This window comes from Monopterus albus, unplaced genomic scaffold, assembly GCF_001952655.1.
Source record: "Monopterus albus unplaced genomic scaffold, M_albus_1.0 scaffold61.1, whole genome shotgun sequence".
In the NCBI taxonomy this organism is placed as follows: domain Eukaryota; kingdom Metazoa; phylum Chordata; class Actinopteri; order Synbranchiformes; family Synbranchidae; genus Monopterus; species Monopterus albus.
The window spans coordinates 1,801,013-1,822,577 of NW_018127941.1; the positions used below are offsets into that span (position 1 = coordinate 1,801,013).

The following is a 21,565-nucleotide window of genomic DNA, read 5'->3' on the forward strand; positions in this document are numbered from 1 at the left end:
ACTTGGAGGAGCTCCTTTGTTAGTCTGGCTTCTTTCTTTCTTTCTTTATTTGACAGGGACAATATACAATGTGTTCATTGTACCAGATATAGTCAAAAGCTAATTATTTTCATCTATAGTCCCTGAGCAGTGGCCACCAAAAAATGCAGTTGATCTAGATTCAAACCCCACACTTTAAATAACTGATACAATAAAATAAAACATTTAGAAAAGCACCACCAAATTCATCAACAAAATCCATTTCCAATCTAACACTTAGCCTATTATCAGTGCTGACCACAGCATCATAGACTCTTAACTCAGTGACTGCGGTTCCGTGTGTCCTTCAGCCATGTTTTGCTGCCTTAACTAAAAATGAATTTTGACCAAATTTGGCAGCTTGAACTTAACATAACAGTGCCCTATATATATATATATATGTTGTTGTTACAGATGTTTAAAATAGTTGTGGAGCTAATACAATAACCCAACATTAGTCAAAAACAATAAACTGTCAAATGTCAACCAATGTATTTATACAACACTACATGATAGTCACAAAGTTTCAGATTGTGTACATGAGTCCTATTGATTGATGTCAGGAAAACATTTCACATACATCTCAGTAATAAATAAATAATTCCCAGCATGACACATTTTCAGTCAGACATGACACAAAAGACATAAATTTGTATCAATCAAATATTATAAGCAACTTGTGCAGCAGTTTAAACAGACGGCCAGTCTTATAGTCTGTCATTCAGACATCAGCTCAGTCACTAGTCACACTGATGGTCGGTTCTTGCTCAGGACCATCAGACATATTCATGTTGACGCAGTGTAGTATGATGATATAATGCTCAGTGGAGAATGTAATGAGGAAATACGGCCTGTGTAAGTACTGCAGGAAAATATAACCCTATCTTTGTGTGACTAGCTGAGATTACAAAGTTAAACAGGTAAAATCACCATTTTCCTATAGAACTGTGATAATTTAAGTCAAAGTGCATGTAATGATCTCAGGCATGGTTTCCAGGACTATGTTTGTGTTCTAGATGTGATATCTATGGTCAGTTTGACTATATGGACATAAGTCATTTACAAATAGCACGGTAGCCGCAGGTGTTTGCAAAAACAAATATAGAGAGGTGTGATGCAAACACACACTGAGCCTACTGTCAGAGTACCTGCTATATTCTCTTCTAATCTGGCCTTTTCTGTTTAAAATCACACTTTTAAAGTGAACAGGTGCAGCCTTAGTTCTCCTCATGTTGTCATTTACAGAAAGAAACCTTTTATTACAGGCCAAGTGTCATTAACAACTTCCTGTCCTCCACCTCACACACTTCCTGTCATCAGCTGGCCAGGCCTCATAGAGCGACTCCACGTTTTCAGCCAGCTGTGCAGCTTAACGAGATGGGTGCCAGCTCCAAGTCTCTCACATGCTCCAGGTTGTTATTGTTCAGGAAGCACAAACAGGCTACGCCAAGTAAACAAAGCCATTTAGCACATTGAGGTCTTCATTTATTAAAGAAAGATGCTGCTGGTTAAGCCCCGCTGTGTTTGGCATGTCTCAGTATTTCACTGGGCTATAACACTTTCAATTAAGTTACTCTTAAGCTGTTCCTGGGTCTGTTTATTAAGCTTTTCCATGTAGAAACCAGAGAGACAGACTTGCTCTAGACCAGATTTCTCCTTTGCTTTTATACCCTTCTTTTTTCCCCACTACAAAAGAATTTACAGGGTCCAGCCCAAGGAAAGTATTTTTTAGGATGAAAATGGGAAGATTTAACTACTTTGCCTATTTATACCACCAAAAGTAGAGGCAAAGAAAGAGCGAGCCATAAGTGACATAAGACTAATGCTTTGTTACAGTTGGAATGACAGACAGAGGAGCTGGAGCATTTTCTCTTAGTGAAGCACAGCGCTCTGTGGGCCAGTTGGCTCCTGAGTAGAGCAGCAAAACACAGAGCTGTTGGCATGGCAACAAAGGAACACGTCCCTCCTAATTCAGCCCTGCTTCGCTGCAGAGACAAAGAATAAGAGAGATTGAGTCCTGACAGAGGCCTGCTTCTCAAGCGATTTATGAATACACTATAATCATTTACACAAGGCCCAGGTCAGGTTTTAGCAGCAGCCTTGTCATGTACTTTGAGGTCAGGGCAGTCTGGAAGATGCTAGCTAGAGACCACACTTCTGTAGGGTCACAGGGTCTGGATGACCCTCTCATCCTTTGCTTGATGGAAATCCTTAGATGGGCCATAAAAGTGTTCATGCAGCTGCAAACAGCACACAGTGACCTTTTCATGCACTGTCAAATATGAAGCAAGGCAAATGTCTTTAATCTAATCTGACAAAATTACAATTCTGTTATGTGGAATGGGATTTAGATGCATGTCAGATGCATTTAAAGCCAGACTGATAACATCTTTGTGCATTATTTATGTTTGGATTTCCCGAATCAAGGAAATCTTGACCATACTAAAAGAGACACATTATGTTGTGACACAGTCAGTAATGGGCCTTTGTAATGAATGAACGTGCTTTAGCAGGAGTTGGTGTACACCTTTTAGGTCAAACTGGTTAACATCTGCCTCCTGCTCATACATACTTCCAAAGTGAAGAGAGTAAATCTTCCGCAACTACTGTATCATTCTCAAATAAAATGCTCTCTGTAGGAAGGTGTCAGAAGGTAAATGCAGTAAAGGTCATTAGGCTTTCATGCTGAGGCAGTAAAGCAGCGTGTCGGGGAAGGAGGGAGGGAAATTAAGTGTGTTTCCTCTCTGCTGGAGCAGACAGACTTCTGCCTGGTGCTCCGAGAACACGGCCAAAAAAGGAATCAAACCGCCACAGAGCACTGCAAGCCTTGCAAGCTGCCAAACTATTCCTCAAAAAGCATTCTTTTAGTGGAGGCCTGAACAGGAGACGTGTGGGGAATGTTAAAAAAAATGTAGACAAAGGGGTGGAGGGGGGCACACTGAATTGATCATGTGCTCTTGTGGTCAGTGAATCCTGTAAGGAGAGCTCCAGGTTGCAACAAGCTACAATGGCTGTGATGGATGTTTCTGAATTAATGACTATTTTTATTTAGTTGTGAAGTTTTGTTAAATATTCACTGGTGTTGTTTGTGAATGTGTGTGGGGGCGGGTAATGAGAGAGGGTTTCTCTGCATTGTCTCAAAAGAGAAATAGTCATAAGACTCCACTGATTATTCAACATCTGGAAAAGATTGGGGCAAGTGAACTTAGTGGACTCCTGACAACACGCACCACTGGGGACATACAGTATATTCTGAACAGGCTGCCTATGAAGAACTCATCTGTCTCACATAGCTGTGGACTCTGAAGGTTTATGACTTCAGCCTTTCTCAAAGACTCATGTCCTCCTCCTGATCCTCAAGGAGAGCTTCTGAGAGTTCACTTCTGTCCTGTTGTTTTCAAACACAGTCCTCTTTAAAACGCTCCTGGTGCGTGTAACATTTTTTTCAACAGTGCTATGAGAAAAGAGAAACTTGTGATTTGGAGCTGATGAGACAGCACCGTTTCTAAGCTCTTCCTCTCCTACGATGACGTGACAGCACAGTGAATCAGTAGAGATGCGGGAGTGACTGGACAACCACACTTCAACAACAAGACTCATCCCTGGCAAAAAAAAAAAGACACCACAACATTACATTTTGCTTTCACCATACCACCATTCAAATACCAGGAGCCACACTTCAACCCTGTGGTTTTTGAATTCACAGATAGAAAACATCACATTTGAGCTCTGCCTCTACACTGGACTAGTTTACTGTCCATCAGGGTCAATTGCTGCACCATTAAACAGCAGCAACAGAGCTGTTTTCCTCACAGTTGCACTTATCTCCTGGTTCCTTTAGCATACTTGATGCATTGTCAACAGGCTGGCATTTTAAAAGGTCTTTGTTAAAAGCTGGAGGCTGATAACCTATCAGTCTGCGCTGCTGGAGCAGCAGTTTCCTTCCCAGGACACAGACTAACACATTAAGTTGTGCACATACCACCACTCCTACTGAACCTCAGGCTTGACATTCTACAGTTTACAAGAGAAAAAAAGTTTAGCCAGTTCCCCTCCTGTTGAGAACCACTGGACTGATGGCCGTGAACTGATGTCATGCTCAAAATGCTTTGTCTTTAATAATGAACAGCTTTACACTGGCTGTGGTTCTGCCTCACTCAGCTCTCTTGACACTTTGATTGATATTTTAATTCTTCTTGTGCTCACATCTGGCACATCTGGCAACATTTCTGCTAGTTGTGTTGTGACTACAGTTGGATAGAGACCATGCGATGGTTTCACATGTAAGCCGAAAACAGCTGCGTGCCTTTGTAACTTTTTAAAAAGTCTTTTAACTTGTGATAGAGACCCCTTCCCTAGAAAGGATTAATAAAAACAATACAGTGCCTTTAGTTTCTGATCAATGTCACTGATGACCAATAATTCTTTTTCGCAGGAACGCGTCCCAGCTGAAGCAGCTGCAGGACCAGATTCTGTTGGAGCAGCAGGAAGCAGCCTCTTGGCAGCAGCAGCAGCAGGAGCAGCAAGGCCAGGAAGTCCCACCTCCACCCCAGCAACCACCTCAGGAAGCACCTCCACCTGCTCCACCATCTCCACCTCTTCCCCCTCCTCCCTCCTTCCAGGAGTTGGAGAGCAGCGTAGCCATGCACGCCAGCACCTTCAATTACGCCCGGCCCAAACAGTTCATTGCTGCTCAGAGCCCTGGTGGGGCGGGCTACATCACCCAGTCCTCCGGCTCCTCGGGGTCCAGCCTGCCCTCCCCTCTGTCTCCTCCCACTTCACACAAGCCCTTCAGCAGGGTCACTGTGCCCCCCTTCACCAAGGCCAGCAGCGTGGAGTCTCCGAGCTCTCCATCTTTCCCTCCTCCACCTCCGCCCTTCCTCAGCTCCAGTAACCTGTCCTCTCCATCAGGCCCCGCCCAAGACTTCCCTCCTCCCCCTCCACCTCCTCCTCCACCGGTCTCCATGTCTCCAGTCCACTCAGACATGTCCTCGCCATTCTCCTCCATTCCTCCATCTCCTGCTTCCAGTTTCCTGTCTTCAGTGCTGCCCTCCTCACCTGCCACCCCCAGCAGCCCTACAGTCAATTCCCTGGGCCTTCCTAAAGGCAACGGGACAGTGTGAGTACCCATCACAAATATTTTTAAAGAGAGAGCATTTGTTCTAGATTCTGTAAAGTTGTGTAACACTGTGTATGCACCTTGAACAATGTGCGAGGCGACTGGTGCTCCCTCTCAAACAAACTGAAGATGACATTTACATTTTTATACAGTATCTTTACACATAAATGCTAACGGAACCTTTTAAACACACACAAACCTTTTCTCAAGGTGCAAGAGATTGAACCCTAATAATGCAAGAAAATATACACACGAATCTCAGAGTGAAAGGTGAGTCAAATTCAAATAAACACTCACATTCCAGTGTCATAGTGGACATATACGTATGTTTGACTGTAGGTAGCTGGCTGTCAAGGTTTGCCACTTCAGACTCCTGTGTCCAGCCGATATAAACAGCATAGTCATTGGCTTCTGATTCTGGGCTCTGCATGTCGAGTTAGCTGATGTGTAGATAATCCTCCTGTGATGGCAGTGAGCGACAAAGATTTTTTTCCTCCAGAAAGGACATTCCACCTTCAGCTCTTGCCAGTTATTTTTCATCAGTCCCTCACTTTCTCTGGCACTCCCCCTCATCCTGGCATTCCCGCTGCATGTGTGCGAGATAAGAAGACACGCTGTGGAATGCTAGAGCTGGACATGTCCAGATAAGGGTGGATATGAACGAGGGAGCTGAGGAGCTAGAGAGCAATGAGGAGTAATGTGTGTGCCTCACAGAGCACAGTGCCACGACCCTGATGTTGACAAATGTTTGTTTTGTCCTTCTTTCAGCAAAGTGTTCCCCAGGAAGTCTTCAGTCACCAAGACACCACGCATCGCCTCTGACTCGGAAATCCAGGGAACCAAGGACGCTGTCATCCAGGATTTGGAGAGAAAACTGCGCTTTAAAGAAGAGCGTATTAGCAATGGTCAACAGGTGTGTGTGTGTGTGTGTGTGTGTGTGTGTGGGTGGGTGTTTGTGCGCTGTGTGTTCTAGCCTTATTAAATTACTTAAAGTGTGTCTTTACAGGTGATTAGAGAATGAACATGTTCAGTAACATCATTAACACATATTAACAAACGTTATTCAGCTATTCATGAGAGGAAAGAGCTTTCCTCTCCCTGAAAGTGTATTTAAACAAGCTTGAATCAATTCAAAATGTTTTGTGCGGACATGATGATATCCCTAATTAACACAAGGCTTAAATACAGTAGCGAACTGGTGTGCAAAAGTGTGTGTTTTGCAACTGACCCACTAACTTGCGCTGACCGCATTAATCCTTGCTTCCAGAGGTTAACCTATGAGGAGAAGATGGCTCGCAGACTGCTGGGTGCTGACAATGCTGCAACAGTCTTAAACACACAGGACACAGAGGAGGAGCCAGTCACACAGGTACGATGGCTCTGTAGTAGGATTCACACACCTTGGGTGAAAAGTCACACACACACACAGACACAGTCACCTCAAATCATACAGACATGACAATGTATGATCAACACGTCTACACCAGCAGTGTTCTCTTAATCCCAGCGATGCACATGTACCACACAGGCACCTTTCTGTTTTGGCTGCTGATACATTGCTGCTGTCATTCCTGCCTCATGACCACTGGCTTTCCTCTATATTCAGTTGAATCAGAGTGCACCCCCACCCTCAGTCCCTGTAAACACTGCTGCAGGGGTGCAGGGTGTAAACAATGTAAAATCCTCCAGAGCCCTCCATAAAAAGCTCTGTTTATGCAGACTGGTAGAAAGAAATGGTGCTGCAGACTTGTCACTGAGGCATTTATCTGATGGTGAACTGCCAAAAAAAAAAAAAAGTGGACGTGCTGGTTGTTTATTCACAAACCGACATTTAAAGTACTGTACTTTTTGCTGACGTCACATTTATAATGACACTTTTGTGATCAGACAATCGGTAACACTACTAAAGATTGAATCTTAATTTAAAAGTTTTAGTTTGATTGAATTTGAAGTTGTTTCGAGCTGTATTAGTCAAAGTTTGTAATAATGTAAATGTCACATCTCTGTATATACAGGGTGGGTGAAAAGTAACTAGGCATTAAAAATTGGCTATTGAACCTGTAGTATCACTGGAGTCATGATGAAAACCATCTAAATAGATAGATTTCATATGAATTTGATTGATATTTGAATGATTGAATTTGATTCATTGATTCATCATCAATCATTGAATTTGATTCATATGAAATCCTGTTTACTATCGTGTATTTAGAGACTGCTTTCATCGTGACTCCAGTGATACTACAGGTTCAATAGCCAATTTTTAGTGCCTAGTTTCTTTTCACCCACCCTGTATATAGTGTGCACTGAAGTGTAACAGTGAAAAGAGGCTGTGTATAACACAGTGTCCTCCTTTGACAGAAAGCACCCTCTAATTATTTAAACCAAGACACGGTGCAGGTATAGTGAACATTACCAGTTTTTCCACACTTTGTCCACCCCGACTGGGGAAATCAGATTACTACTGTGCCACCCCAGTGTGATTTTGGATTGACAAGTGACTGGTTGTGGCACTGCAGCGCTGGATGGCTCAGAGCGCAAGCTTGGGAATTTGGCTGGGAACGCATCAGTCAAAAGGCTAGATGTGTTTTGTTTGATATTCATTTGTAGCATGTGCTCAAAAATGTTCTGTTTTAGGAGCAGGTAAGACTGAACATGTACGGTACACACACTGAAAGACTTAAAACTGTGTTTCACCCACAGAAAAAAGAACTTTTTCTCTCTCAACAGGAAGACAGTTCATCTGATAGAGAGTCACTCCCTCAAAAGGTTATTGAAACCTTTGTTTCTTTCTTTAATCCACTCAGTGCTAAATGCACACTCACTGTGTGTAGCTGTGTACACAAATGCACACTTTAATCTTGGATGTGTTCATTCTGAGCAGAACAGGATCAGGTCTAGGAATCAGCTGATAAGGCAAAGAATAGCACACAGAAGGCAGCAATATGAAGTTTGGTTTTGGTTACTGTGGTTCCATATTCACTGTACAAGTCCATTCAGAGGCAGGTGTTTCTGTTAAACAGCAGAATGAAGTAAAACAAACTAACAATCAAACAAACCAAATGCATTTGTTGTGTGTTATGTGATTATACAGATAATGAGCCACTGATTTAGCATGGCTAAAGCTTGGTCTTTGCAACATTGGCTGCTTGTTGTACAATCTGAGTTTTCTAAAAGTGAAGTATATATATCAGTATGTTTGGTTGGTCTGCTTTTACCCAGATTGTCTCCTGAATATGTTGGCATCATCGAGCTCTACTGTAATCCTGCATTGAATTTGAGATTAAATTAGCAATTAATTTATAGCTTTGCAATATTTTAGCCAGGACATGCTGCAGCAGCTGCTACTGCAGGATATTACCTCAGAAAATCAGGAGTGGGAGGGTCAGGTCAGGATGATGAATGCTGCCTCTGCAGCTGTGCCTGAAACCTGTCATTATCTGTGTGATGTGTCATCAGACCATGCAGATGTTCCCTCTGCCTCAGCAGTGCCAAGCGATTGATAGAGTTGATGGGAAGAGGAGGAGTGGTTCATCTGGGCATAGATAATTGGGAAACTGGGAGAAAGCTGGTAGTTTGGGTGACAATGAAGCTAGCTTATTGAATGTGTAAACATTTTGCAGTGGGGCAAGGAGGGTTTGGTTGATGGCTCTTTGCTTTTGCATGTTCTTTGCCACATGACCACACAAACCTAGTCTCATTTCTGTCTCAGTCTTTTCCACTAATATTTTCCTTTTTTGTTCTGTCTGTCTCTGGCATGTAGGAATACAAAGTGTCCAGCTTTGAGCAGCGCCTGATCAGTGAGATTGAATTTCGTCTGGAGCGTTCTCCGGTGGAGGAGTCAGACGATGATGTGCAGCACAATGAAGATTCTGATGGCCAGGGAGTGGCACCATCCTTTGACCAAAAGCTCAAACACTACAAAGTCTTTGAGGGCATGCCAGTCACCTTCTCTTGCAAGGTCAATGGAGACCCTAAACCAAAGGTGGGAGCTTTTACATGTCACTGAAAGAATGTCAACACCCTGAAAGATTAAACTTAGTGGGCCAGACTATTGTTGTTAGATAAATATCATGTCATTTTGAGGTATTTATTATGTGTGATGGTGATGATGGAGGGTGTAGATATCACAATGTTGTGATAAGGGGAGGCCCACTGCAAGAACACCCACTGGCTGGCTGCCTGGCTCTGTCCGCTCTAATGGTGTGGTGATGACAGGCCTCAGGAGAAACGATGAAATAGAAAAATAGTAGGAAGATGTACTTTTTGTTAAATGTCTTCTGCTCCAGCCATAGTTTTGCCTTTTGTCACCAATATACCAGTGTCAGCATCAAGTTGTTTGATTGTTTTAGTCTGTTCTTTCTTCTCCTGTGCTGCAGGTCTACTGGTTTAAAGATGGTAAGCAGATCTCCAAGAGGAGCGAGCATTACAGGATTAGCCGTGACGCTGATGGAACCTGCTCCCTGCACACTGCTGCTGCCTCACTGGATGATGATGGCAACTATACCATCATGGCAGGCAACCCTGAGGTGAGCAGGCTGACACAGAGCTCTGATAAAGCCCCAAAGAGACAACATGCAATATCAGAGAAAGGTGTGGAAACAATACAGTGCACACACACAGCCGTTCGGCTGCCTGTAGGGCATGGTAGTGCTCATTAGCGAGAAAATAATGCACATTAAGATAACAGTCTGCTGCCTGAAGAGGAAGAGGGTGTTGAAAGAGACAGGAAATCACTGAAGGCCTCATGAGGGTCAAAGGTTGATGAGCTGCAAACACTGACTTTATATTTCCTCCTCCTAGTCTGACTGCTGCTTGTGGCGTCGTGGCGTGTCAGCACCTTACAAGCTCCCTCTCTCTGTGTGTCTCCCCCTCACAGGGTCGGGCGAGCTGCACTGGCAGGATGATGGTCCAGGCGGTGACCCAGCGAGGCCGTAGCCAACGCCCCACACCTGGACACATGCGCAGGTGAGGCTTTACTGTCTGACAGTAGAGGGCAGGAAACAAAACTTCTTGGTCTTTTATTCTGAAGTTCTACCTGCTGGCTGGCCCATGTGCTGCTGACTGCTCACTGTCTGCACGGCTCCTGCACTTGCTCACACTCATTCCAAAGTGACCTATTCTGGTGTAAAATGTTCCAAAAAGCTGCTATTTAGACAAATGTTTACTGCAAGCTGAATCACACCTTGTTCTTGAGGGAACACCTGTTTGTTCTGCTCTGTTTTTCATTGATCCATTGACCTTGTATATACAGTATGCAGTCATCTAAACCCAGATTATTGAAGAATGCATAGAAGGGCCTAGGTTCCCTTCACAGAACATAAGAGAACACCTGTAATTTGTCCTCTATGACCACTTCCCTTCAGATAGGGGCTAAGAGATGTTTTGAGTGAAATCAAAGTCAGTGGCACCTGCAGGATTATATTTCATAGTACACACATGAACTACCTATGCAGCGTAAATCTTGTTTTAATGAGAAACCTTTTTCATTATAACAGGATACTTTGTTTGTTTTTACAAGACACTTTTATGTTAAAATATATTTTTCTTGTAATTTTGACCTACTGTAGGCTATTTTGTCATTATAACAACACACTGTGTTTTCTAGTAATAATGTGAGCCCTGCACAGCTTGGAGTGAGTGCAGCAGCGTGCACGTTGTCTTTAAGCAGCACCTCCATTCAGTCCAATGACCAGCGTTGCTCTTAGGAGGTGTGCTCTAGCCGGTCCTTCAGAATCACTTAAATAATTAGTCCACAAAATAACACATGAATGCAAAATAAAAAAATAAATCCTGCACATGTCCTGATGATGGTACAGACATTATTGACAGCAGGTACAGTCAGTGTGTGGCTGCTGTCACTCACTCCAAGCTGCTCACATTAGGAGTAGAAATGATGTGATTCACTCTAGGGGTGTGCGATCCAATATATTAGATAGCTCCTCGGGCCATAAATGTGAAACTCTATTTCTCTATATATGCTATATGTTGATCGTACAATGTCCACCAGAAGCAATAGTGTAAGAGCAAAATGTTTACAAAAAAATGTGCACACAGTGCTCATAGGATCACAGCTGCAGCATCACTGATCAAGGTGACAGTCAGTGTCTCCCATTCTCTTTATTTCCCTCCCTGGTTGACATGCAGGCAGGACGGTGGTGTCATTGTTGTTATAGGACAAAATCACAAGAACACCTATGGTTCCTGATCTGCTGTACGTAATCAAAGGAGACACTCGTATTTCAGTAGGAAATAGGGGTTAAAACGGCCCCCAAAGTTCATTTTATATCTGTGATGGGGGAATATAAAGCACAATCATGAAGATGGGCAGAGGGTTGGAGAGGCTTTGTTTATACCAAAGTACTGTACTGCACTGTTCCTAAACATGCCTTGTGTTATAAAATTACACGTTATCACTCAGAAAATATGTGTTTTCCTAAAAATGATTAAAATTCAAAGGGAGTTTTAGATGCAACAACTTAAAACAGAAAGGATTTGTGTTAAAATACCACATTTTCTTTAAATACAAATTAACTCAAAGTTGTAAAAATGCTTTTAAAAGTTGATTTTTCATCCAAAATACTGATTGTTTTCCTCTCCATATCAGGCCCAGGTCCAGATCTAGAGATAGCGGTGATGAGAATGATAACATCCAAGAGCGTCACTTCCGCCCACACTTCCTGCAGGCGCCCGGTGACCTCATCGTTCAGGAGGGACGACTGTGCCGGATGGACTGCAAGGTGAGAACGCACCTCTGCACCTCCTGGGAGCACTACCTGTGCCAACATGTGATAAAAGGGGGAAGGACACAGTGTTGTCCTGTGGTGGCTGTGCCCAAACAATACCTCCATAAAACAGTTGCTGTTCATTTGTAGGATGATTTGTTGATCACTAACAAAAGAAAAAGGACTTCTGAAAATATAAAATGTGTTTTTGGTCAGCTGGTTTGTTTTGAGGACATTTTTTAAACTTAAAAGGAGAAAAGATAAATTATACACTATCCATCTATAAACTTGAACACAACAACCTTTTTATGCTTGACTGCACGTTCAGGGCCTTTTATTGTGCACAAATTATCTGCGATTTTTACTTGAACCCTCTGGCTGGTTACTTATAGTAAACTCAGTCTAACAGTTTAGCTGCCAACCATTCTCCTGCTGTAATTAAACCTGTGGTGTATCCTGTAGGTGAACACCACACAGTTTTCTTTGATAAAGGCAACAAAGAAAGATGATTTAAAATAACTGAGACATGACTGGAAGAGAAAATGCCCACACCAAAGAGAACATGTTAATCATAGTAATACAGTAGAGTAAGCCATTTCAGGTCTGCCCTTTAATTCAGCGTCTGTATTGCTTTCTGGGAGGCTCCATCTTGGTGCTGCCAAAGAATTTCTGTGCGTTCCACTTTCTACAGCGAATATAAAAACTAGTGGAGACAAAATGCTTTGTTGATTCATCACATGATGAATCATTCACAGCAGACAAGGAGAATACAGAGGTGTCAATTTTCAGGGATTAACTGAGATCAGGTTTTCTACACGTATTTTCCCTCTACACCACTGCTACGCCACTTGGGCTTATTCTCCCTCTCCATTCACTCCATCTTCACCTCACCTCACTGCAGCACTCAAAGTCTTTGAAAACTGGTATATGTAATAAAATAACATGAACCCACAAATAACGCACTATAAAAAGACTGTCTTTTCATGCATGTCAGAAATAAACCAAGTTTCCATTCCTTCTGAGCCCTTAATGTCAGGGATATTTATAACAAATATTAATTTCCAGATCATTTCTGGCTTTCTAAACTTTCCATGCTCCAATGACCTAACTCCTAGACAATTGGGTCATATTCAGAAATACTTATCGCTGCTTTGTGTACCCCCTTTTGTGATATCTGTGAGCACTGTTGTTCATTTGCACATTGTAATACTCAGGGTTTGCATATCCACAGTAGAGCTTTTTCCAGGTGGGCAGGGTGGAGCAGGTGTCGGGTTTCTGCAAAAAAGAGATGGGTGATTTGGCAGCACAGCTTATTCCCATGACAAAGCGTGCAGGCAACCAGACAAACACAAGACAGACAGATTAACCAAGTACTGTTTTTATACTTCAGTAAACACATACTGGCCCCACATGCAGCTGATATACTCAAAACAACAAGCCCTGACAAACTCAAGGCATAGTCTTGTTCAGTACAGTCTGAACAAGCATCCACACATTCAGTGAATTCTAATGTTTGCTGTGTTCTTTTACAACGTGCAGGTGAGTGGCTTGCCCACTCCTGACCTCATCTGGCAGCTGAATGGACAAACAATCCGCCCCGACTCTGCCCATAAGATGCTGGTGAGGGAAAATGGTGTGCACTCACTGGTCATCGAGCCTGTGACAAGTCGTGACGCGGGCATCTACACCTGCATCGCCAGCAACAGAGCTGGGCAGAACTCCTTTAACCTGGAACTCATTGTTGCAGGTAACAGAAACATGCAGTCCTGACAATATATACATATTTGGACAGTTACACACGTTTTTGTGGGCTGTCACCTCACAACAAGAACCCAGTTCTGGGTTCGAGCCCCAGCCGATTCAGGGCTTTTCTGTGCGGAGTTTGCATGTTCTCCCTGTGCCTGTGTGGGTTCTCTCCGGGTGCTCCAGCTTCCTCCCACAGTCCAAAGACATGCAGCTTAGGTTGATTGGCCTGGGTTAAATACCTGGGACTCCCCAGCAGTCAGTCAGAACAACAGCTTCTCAGTCTGATGAAAGGTGAAATGTCTTGAATAACCTCAGTAGCCACCTATGTCACTTTTGGATATGTGTAACTATCCACATTCTTACAGTCTAGGCTGTAAACTACAGTACTTTCTGTAGGTCCAGAAGATATGCGTTTGGTACCCACAGTGCACCTCATTAACACACTCTTCCCACAGCCAAAGAGATGCACAAGGTCCCTTCATTCATCGAGAAGCTACAGAACACCAGTGTGGCAGAGGGTCATCCTGTGCGACTGGAGTGTCGTGTCACGGGGGTTCCTTATCCACAAATCTTCTGGAAAAAGGAGAACGAGTCTCTCACTCACAACACAGACAGAATCAGGTCAATAAAATAATAAACTACCAGACAAATAGTACTTTTAATGTTTTTGATGCTTACCAGTGTACCACATCTTCAGAATATTCAAACAGTCCTTTCATTTGTGTCAATTTTCTTTCCCAGCATGCACCAGGACAACTGTGGTTACTTGTGTATGATCATCCAACCAGCCATGAAAGAGGATGCTGGCTGGTACACTGTGTCAGCCAAGAACGAGGCTGGCATCATATCCAGCACTGCACGCCTCGATGTCCACAGTAAGTTTAACTCACACACACACTGCTCATGAAATTAACCACTTCTTGTCTGGCTTTACTTCCATTCTACACATTTAACCTATCTCTGCTCTGTCCTCAGCTCAGTGGCAGCAGCCTAGCCTCCCCAGGCCCAAGAAGGTGCGTCCCTACACCAGCCGCTATGCCGCACTGACAGAGAGAGGGCTGGACGTAAAGGCAGCCTTCTTTCCTGACTCCAGCCCGCTGCAGCCAGGTGGTCTGGTGGAAAGTGATGACCTGTAGACGTCACAGGGAGGTGACATCACCTCACAAAACCCTAAAGGCTGCCCTTGCCCACAACTCTCCTGAGACAAATGCTTAATGGCTACAAGTAGGGGCAGAATATAACCTCGTCCACCATCACCGAACTGCATACAGAACTAAAGGGTCGGTGGGCAGAATGAAATGGTGCAGCCGTGGTTCCTTCTTTCTTTTTATAGTATGACAAATTACATTACAGAATTCATCAGATTGGTACCCCAAGCTTCTTTTTATCAACTGGACCTGGAAAATGAGTTTAACACATGAAAAGACTGTTCATAAATGTGCTCTCATGTTTCATGAACTGGATGGGTAACTGCTTTACAAGAAGGTTACTGTTAAAGTGCCTCTCATTTCTATAGAAATCAACAGTTTAAAATGAAATGAAACAGAATTACTATGCATATTTAAGTGGTGCCATTTGCAGTACACAAACTAATACTGTATATATAACCAGCACTGCACCAACTACATGTAGTGGAGAAGAAAAGCAACTGAATGATTCAAAGCATCACAGCTTTGACGAAGGAGAGCGCAGACTTACGTGGGCTTGTGTAGCACAGTGCTGATAGCTACAGTAACTCACAGCAGTCAGAGTGACACAGCTTCAGTGTTGTCAGGTGATTTAAGTCATTAGCTTACACATACTGGACAAGGCTGGGCCTTACAAACAGAATGTTTAGTGGCTTTATTTTTAGTAAGTAAAATGAGGGTTGGGAGAAAGAAGGCTCACATATAGAGGAGAGTTGTGGGGGCAGCAGAGCTTATAGAAGGTCAGATCTAACAAGACACGACAGGAAAAGCAGGTTTTGTGATGGACAGCAAGTGGTGTGTGGATAAAAGTGACACTCGTGATACTGATAAAAGGAAAGCTTTGGGTGATGGTGGGTCATTTGGTGATTTTTTTTTCTTTTTCTGATGGTTTATTTTAGAGGTGTGACTTAAAGTGTTCTCACTTGAGCGGGTGCTGTGACAGGTTTCAGTGCATTTGTCAAACATCACAGAATCTCCATTTTATTTTTGTATGAACAAAAAAAAGACTCTTTACTTTCCCAGCAATCTTGACACAAATGATATCAGCAACCTGTTTTCACTGATAAAACAATCCTTTCTCTGTCTTGAAGTTTTATAATTATATTTACTGCCTTCAATCATTTTTAGGTGTAATGCAAACACAGTTTCTTTGCATGTCATTTTTTGGACACTTGTACAGTGCCAAACAACGTGTACCAGAATATATCAAAACTTTTTCCCCACTATTTTGTCACCTGTGTAATACTATACAAAGTTTTTCTGGGCCTGTTTGGAGCTTTACATCAGCTGTCAATTACTGTGTTTGCACATTTCTATGCCAACAATTGCTTGTATATGGATTGTTTTCCTGATATTATTTTAGGTTATGAAAGTTAATAAATAAAAAATCCAACTCTTCAGACAGTGCAAGATGTTTTTATAGATGGGCAGGTTCTTTCTAAAACAATAAGAGAATGCCAAAAAACACATCATCAATCACAGTGGAAATACCAGGGTCTCATGTCATCTAATCTTTAAACAGAGAATAAAAGGTTGAGGATACAAGTGCACATAGAACATATACAGAGAGCACAACTGAAGTTACTCATTTAAAATCAGGTTTCGATATAAGGCAGCAATTCAGATCTCATCACTGAGGACTACAGGGCCAGAGCTGTAAGCAGACACTCAAAACATTCCCAGAGCTTAAAATATTCCCCCACCTCTACTGCTATCTCTAATTTCCTCCAGCTGCAGCCCAACATGCCTGGCCCCTCAACAGGCCCCTCCAGAGGTGAGCTCAGCGGGCCGCTGGTACATGGGGCAGCATGTGCCGACCGTGAGGGGGGTCTCTCCGGGGAGGTGGGAGAACAAAACACAAAGGCTAAGATCAGCACTAGGGCACTGTACAGTCATGGAAAAAGACCAAAAGCAGTAAATCTACTGATCAAATTTAAGAGCTCAGGGTACTGAGGTCTGGATTCTGCCAGACACTCTGGAGTCAGCAGCATTAGTCATGACACATCAGGCCCCGACCACTGTAGCTGGACAGAGTGACTCAGCAGAAAGACAGGGAGCAGTAGGACAGTGATCCACTGACACCTGCAGGTGACTGCCTGTTTGTGACTTGTGCATACATTTTGGATACTCTTACAGCAGTCAAAAACACTGTCAATTAAAAAAAAAAAAAAAAAAAAAATCACACAATCTCACACTCCTACAGCTTATAAGATAAGTATTTGAATTTAATGTGGCCACAAAGCAACACTCAACTCAGCCATGAAGCCTTGTTAAGTGCAGACGTTCACCTTTTATCAGTGAGATGCACCTCAGTCATGAGTAACACAGAACCCACAGTCGCTTCATCTTGTGAGTGGTGAATCCAGAGGAAGGTCCCATTCACTACATGGCCAGCTGCAGCCCTCCGTCCACCACCAGCACCTGTCCCGTAACATAAGACGACTCCAGAAGGAAGAGGACTGCCTGGGCTACCTCCTCTGGCTCGCCAAATCTCCCCAGTGGAACAGACCGCACCCCGTCTTCCTCCATCAGTTCTGCAGTCATGTTTGTGTGGATGAAACCTGAGGGCAGAGACATGACAAAGACTATAAAAAAAGACATAAGATTACAGAAACAGGAAGCCAGAATAGGTGCTGACATGACAAAAAGGTGGAGTTATGCTGTACCTGGAGCCAGTAGGTTGACCCTGATATTTCGTGAAGCAACTTCTTTAGCCAAAGAGCGTGTGAAGCCCTCAAGACCAGCTTTACTGGCACTGTACACACACTGTCCAGCATTGCCTTTCAGGCCCACAACAGAGCCTACAAACAGGAAACGTACATCCAGAGACTTTGTGTGTACAACAGAAAGGTTTACATTTAACTTACCAATGGAGTGTTTTAGCCTTTTTAATACAAATCTCAAATAAATTACATTAGTCCAAATCAGCACCAACAGGTTTACTACCTACCTACAACCACTGCTTTCAGTTTAGACTTTAAAGGTGCATTAACTGAGATTGTGTACATTGATTTAAAATGCAGTTAAAATGGGACAGGACACAGTGTCTCTGTGCTATACTAGCTCCCTCTGTGACACGTTGCTCTTCTGTTGTTATTCCTGCTTCTCTAGTCTCTGTTTAGGTGGTCGTCCAATTAGCCCCACCCGCCAACTAGCAAAGGTTAAAAGAAGCATTGTTTGAACCGCAAGTAGTTATTTCAAACAGCCAGGCATGGAGGAACTCTTGGCAGCTAAAGGTCTGTAAGATTGGCTGCCAGACTGCAGAGGTCATGTTCTTTTGCACAGAGAGAGTGGGACAAAAACCAGAGTTAACATCAGGTTGGCTTTTTAAGATGAAGAGTGTTCAAAAACAACCAAGGGACTCAGATTTGATTCAGATATAAGGTGTTTATTTTGGTAATATGGTTGTGATTTTATCTTTGTGTTGAATTAATAAGATTAAATTCAAGCATTGTGTAATGTTGGTGCTTTGTTAGAGCTGTTTGGGGCCATCTCGTCAACCTCGTCACTTGACATCATGCCGCTGCGATGCTGCTGTAGAGCCGGGACTCTTAGCTAACAGTAGCTTCAAACTGGAGGCTGCGTTTTGTACAGTTTGTCCCAACAGGCATCTATAATTTATGTTGCTGCTAAGAAACAAGACAGCAAGCTTGTTTTGAGTCTCATTAGACCCTCTAGCAGCTGAAAATAAAGTAGTAAATGCACCTTTAAACTTTCTTGAGATAGAGAAATGCATATCTGTACCTATCATGTAGGAAGGAACAGTCACATGATCCTTTGCTGTTCAGCAACCAACTCCATCTTGGGTATTACAGAAGTCACTGATTTGACAAAAATCTTCAAAAAGACTGGTTGGAAATGATTTGTTATAAACTGGCTAAACTTGGTAAAAACACCAGCATGATCCTTTAAAGTGACGCTTCTAAAATGAAGTTAATCTAAAGAAGGTAGCAATGTTTGCCGCCTGGTGATCAAACTGAAAGCAGAAGACTGAAGACTAATCTTGGATTCCGCTGAAACAGTTAGTACCTATATTGACAATGGCTGCTCCCTGACTGTGCAGCATGCTGCGCAGTGCTGCCCTGCAGGTCAGTATGGTGCCCAGCAGGTTGGTGTGAAGCAGAGCCACCATGTCCTCTGGCTTGGTCCTCAGTAACAGAGCATCCCTGAACAAGCAGACAGGTCAACTTTGACATTCAGTGTAATATGACAACTTTTTTACCCATTTAAATATATACATGTATATGTACAGGCCTTATTTCAAAAATACAACAAGTGTCTGCTCACCTGTTGATACCAGCTGCATTCACAAGATAAGAAACGTTTCCACATGTTTTATAGATAGTGTCAAAGGTCTGCTGCACCTCCTGCACTTTGGAAACATCGCAGCTAAAAGCCAGATGGTCAGCTACAGAGCAAATACAGAAGGTATGCGATGATGTTAATGGTTACAAGCCAACTGATCAAGAGAGCCACGGGTACTGTAGGTCTACATGTCTTATTTTACAGCACAGAGACATGCGTAAGATCAAACACTCATGGCAGATTGCATCAGATTTGTCTTTTGTAGAAAGTGCATTTAAAATGTTAAGATTTGCTTAGTGGTGGGATCTTCTCAGGAGGGAAATGAATATACAGCTCAAATCAAATGAAGACACAGGACAGAACACTAACAGTGTCAGCAGTGTTTGTCCATGACTGGACGTCTGGATCCATCTATACTGCTTATTCCTGAATAGGGTCATGGGGGGACTTTCTGGCTAACCACTGTGCCACTGGTTCAGTTTATTACAATAGTCTCTTATCTTGCCTATTGAAACATACAATAATGCATGTACATGTTTGGCTCGATCTGTGTGTCTGTGCATAATCACACAATCCAACACTATACCTCCATGTAGCGATGCCACTGTAGCCTGGGCAGCATCTTCATTCCTGGAGACAACAGCCAGCCTGCAGCCCCTCTCTGCCAGCAGGCGGGACACGGCCTTCCCAATGCCCCTGGAGCCCCCACACACCACCGCCAGCCTAGACATGGCCCTGTGGGACCACAGCACTGCGTTAACTACCCCAACTCTACAGTACATTTGTAACGATACTACACTGTACAAAGTGTTTTGTATGTTGGCACCAAATTAAAAGTCAAACTAAATAAATGGTATACCACAAAAGTTTTGTATGTTGGCACCAATTTAAAAGTCAAACTAAATAAATGGTATACCACAAAGGTTTTGTATGTTGGCACCAATTTAAAAGTCAAACTAAATAAATGGTATACCACAAACATAGCACTAATATAGAGAGGAAATACAATAACATGAAAATGGGAGGCTTCATTTCAACCCTAATAAACTATTTATGGAGCTATTGTTATAGTAAAACTAGTTCTAGTAGTTTACGTCGTTAACGGGGCGTACCGTCTGTCTGGTTACGTAAAATTATCTTTTAAGAACATTTTCTTGCTGAGATTGACGCTAATTTTTCAGTGTGCTGCCTGGTAATAATAGCACAATTCCATCAAACGAACTATGTTTTATGATAAAATGCATACATCCAGCTGTTACTTACCTTCTTTTCGACTATACTGTCCGTGAGACGAAACTTGTTCCTCTTTAAATAAGTTTAATTACTGGAAAAAGACTCAGTGTCAGACAAGTGGGTGCTCATGGACGTCGCCATGTTTGTTATTGTGTTGTTGCGTTACTCACCATCAGCCGAAAGATGGCGCAGTCTGCGCACAGCACGTGGGTTGCTCTTTAAAGCATGAAAGCACAAGGTACTCGGTTCTGTACCGGAAACAAATTCCTTGTGTGTAACATACTTGGCCAATAAAGGTGATTATCCTTATCTTAATGACGTTTATAAGGATAATATAATAATATAATATAGATAATATAGAGGCTAACCTACCTTTAGGGATATTTGTGTAAGGGTATACTTATACTTCACTGGAATAATTATACTTCACTTTAAGTTAACATTTAAAGAGAGCAGACTTATGCTGACACAATGAGGCTGCTCTACTTTGCCCACTGACTAAATTTGTTAATTGCAGTCATCCATTCTCCTCTTTGCTTCATATATCTTTGTTCCCTATGGAAATATAATTCACGGGAAAAGCAGAACTGTCAGAGAAAACTGAGTAATGTTGAGAGTGTGTGGTCTTGGCCTACACCTGGAACATCCATCAGAGTGAGACATGTTGCAAGACTGATTTGCTGAGCTTATATCACATTCACAATTTGTGTCTAGGTGGACCTGTAACCCTGAGCATTATGAGGGATAGCTGTACTGCAGCAGAACAACACAAGCACTGTACAACAATATAATTTGCTTAAAATGTCATTACTAGCAAAGTGTGCATTAATATTAACTGCCAGAGAAAGAGAGAAAGAGAAAAGGGACTTGATTTGTATTCAGATCACCTTCCCGAACACCAAGACGTTGTTCCCCTCTTTCACACATTAGAGAGCTAATGATTCCAGCAGAGCTCTCTCACACAAAAACACATGCATGCACACCCAGATACAAGATATTACCTATTGATATTTCAGTAGACCCAGCCTACTTCTTGTGCACATATTTACATTTCAGTCCTCAGACTTGGGTCAGACCTGCAGGACAAAAACTTTCATGTTTTCCTGGAACTACTTACTACATATAATTTACCTCCACCAAAGAGGTCACGCGTTTGGGTCCATGTGTGTGTTGCTTAGCAGGATTACAGACAAGCAGCTGGATGGATCATCAGCATACCTGGTGCAAACACT

The 21,565-nt window shown here is 42.8% G+C and overlaps 2 protein-coding genes across 4 annotated transcripts in view; one reads left to right on the forward strand and one right to left on the reverse strand.

Moving 5' to 3' along the window:
* palld (palladin, cytoskeletal associated protein) overlaps window positions 1–16,106 on the forward strand; it is a 53,038-nt gene extending 36,932 nt beyond the window's left edge. Inside the window, exons 12-22 of the mRNA XM_020603354.1 lie at window positions 4,454–5,137; window positions 5,906–6,050; window positions 6,405–6,506; window positions 8,901–9,122; window positions 9,517–9,666; window positions 10,017–10,105; window positions 11,745–11,877; window positions 13,402–13,609; window positions 14,064–14,229; window positions 14,350–14,483; window positions 14,584–16,106. Of these exons, the coding sequence (XP_020459010.1) occupies window positions 4,454–5,137; window positions 5,906–6,050; window positions 6,405–6,506; window positions 8,901–9,122; window positions 9,517–9,666; window positions 10,017–10,105; window positions 11,745–11,877; window positions 13,402–13,609; window positions 14,064–14,229; window positions 14,350–14,483; window positions 14,584–14,744 (2,194 nt within the window). The 3' untranslated portion in view covers window positions 14,745–16,106. The remainder of the gene's footprint in view (window positions 1–4,453; window positions 5,138–5,905; window positions 6,051–6,404; window positions 6,507–8,900; window positions 9,123–9,516; window positions 9,667–10,016; window positions 10,106–11,744; window positions 11,878–13,401; window positions 13,610–14,063; window positions 14,230–14,349; window positions 14,484–14,583) is intronic.
* Window positions 16,107–16,195: 89 nt separating this feature from the next.
* cbr4 (carbonyl reductase 4) lies at window positions 16,196–21,565 on the reverse strand. Of its 3 annotated transcripts, XM_020603535.1 has the most exons (7): window positions 20,504–20,522; window positions 20,364–20,424; window positions 19,687–19,835; window positions 19,083–19,203; window positions 18,825–18,961; window positions 17,462–17,596; window positions 16,196–17,356 (listed from the first exon to the last, which is right to left on the reverse strand). In XM_020603535.1, the coding sequence occupies exons 3-7, from the start codon at window positions 19,829–19,831 to the stop codon at window positions 17,178–17,180; spliced, it is 717 nt and encodes a 238-aa protein (XP_020459191.1). In that variant the 5' UTR covers window positions 19,832–19,835; window positions 20,364–20,424; window positions 20,504–20,522; the 3' UTR covers window positions 16,196–17,177. The 3 variants fall into 3 exon arrangements, with proteins under 3 accessions (XP_020459191.1, XP_020459193.1, XP_020459194.1); XM_020603537.1 differs by lacking the exons at window positions 20,364–20,424; window positions 20,504–20,522 and adding an exon at window positions 21,451–21,565; XM_020603538.1 differs by lacking the exon at window positions 20,364–20,424 and having other exon boundaries at window positions 20,504–20,553.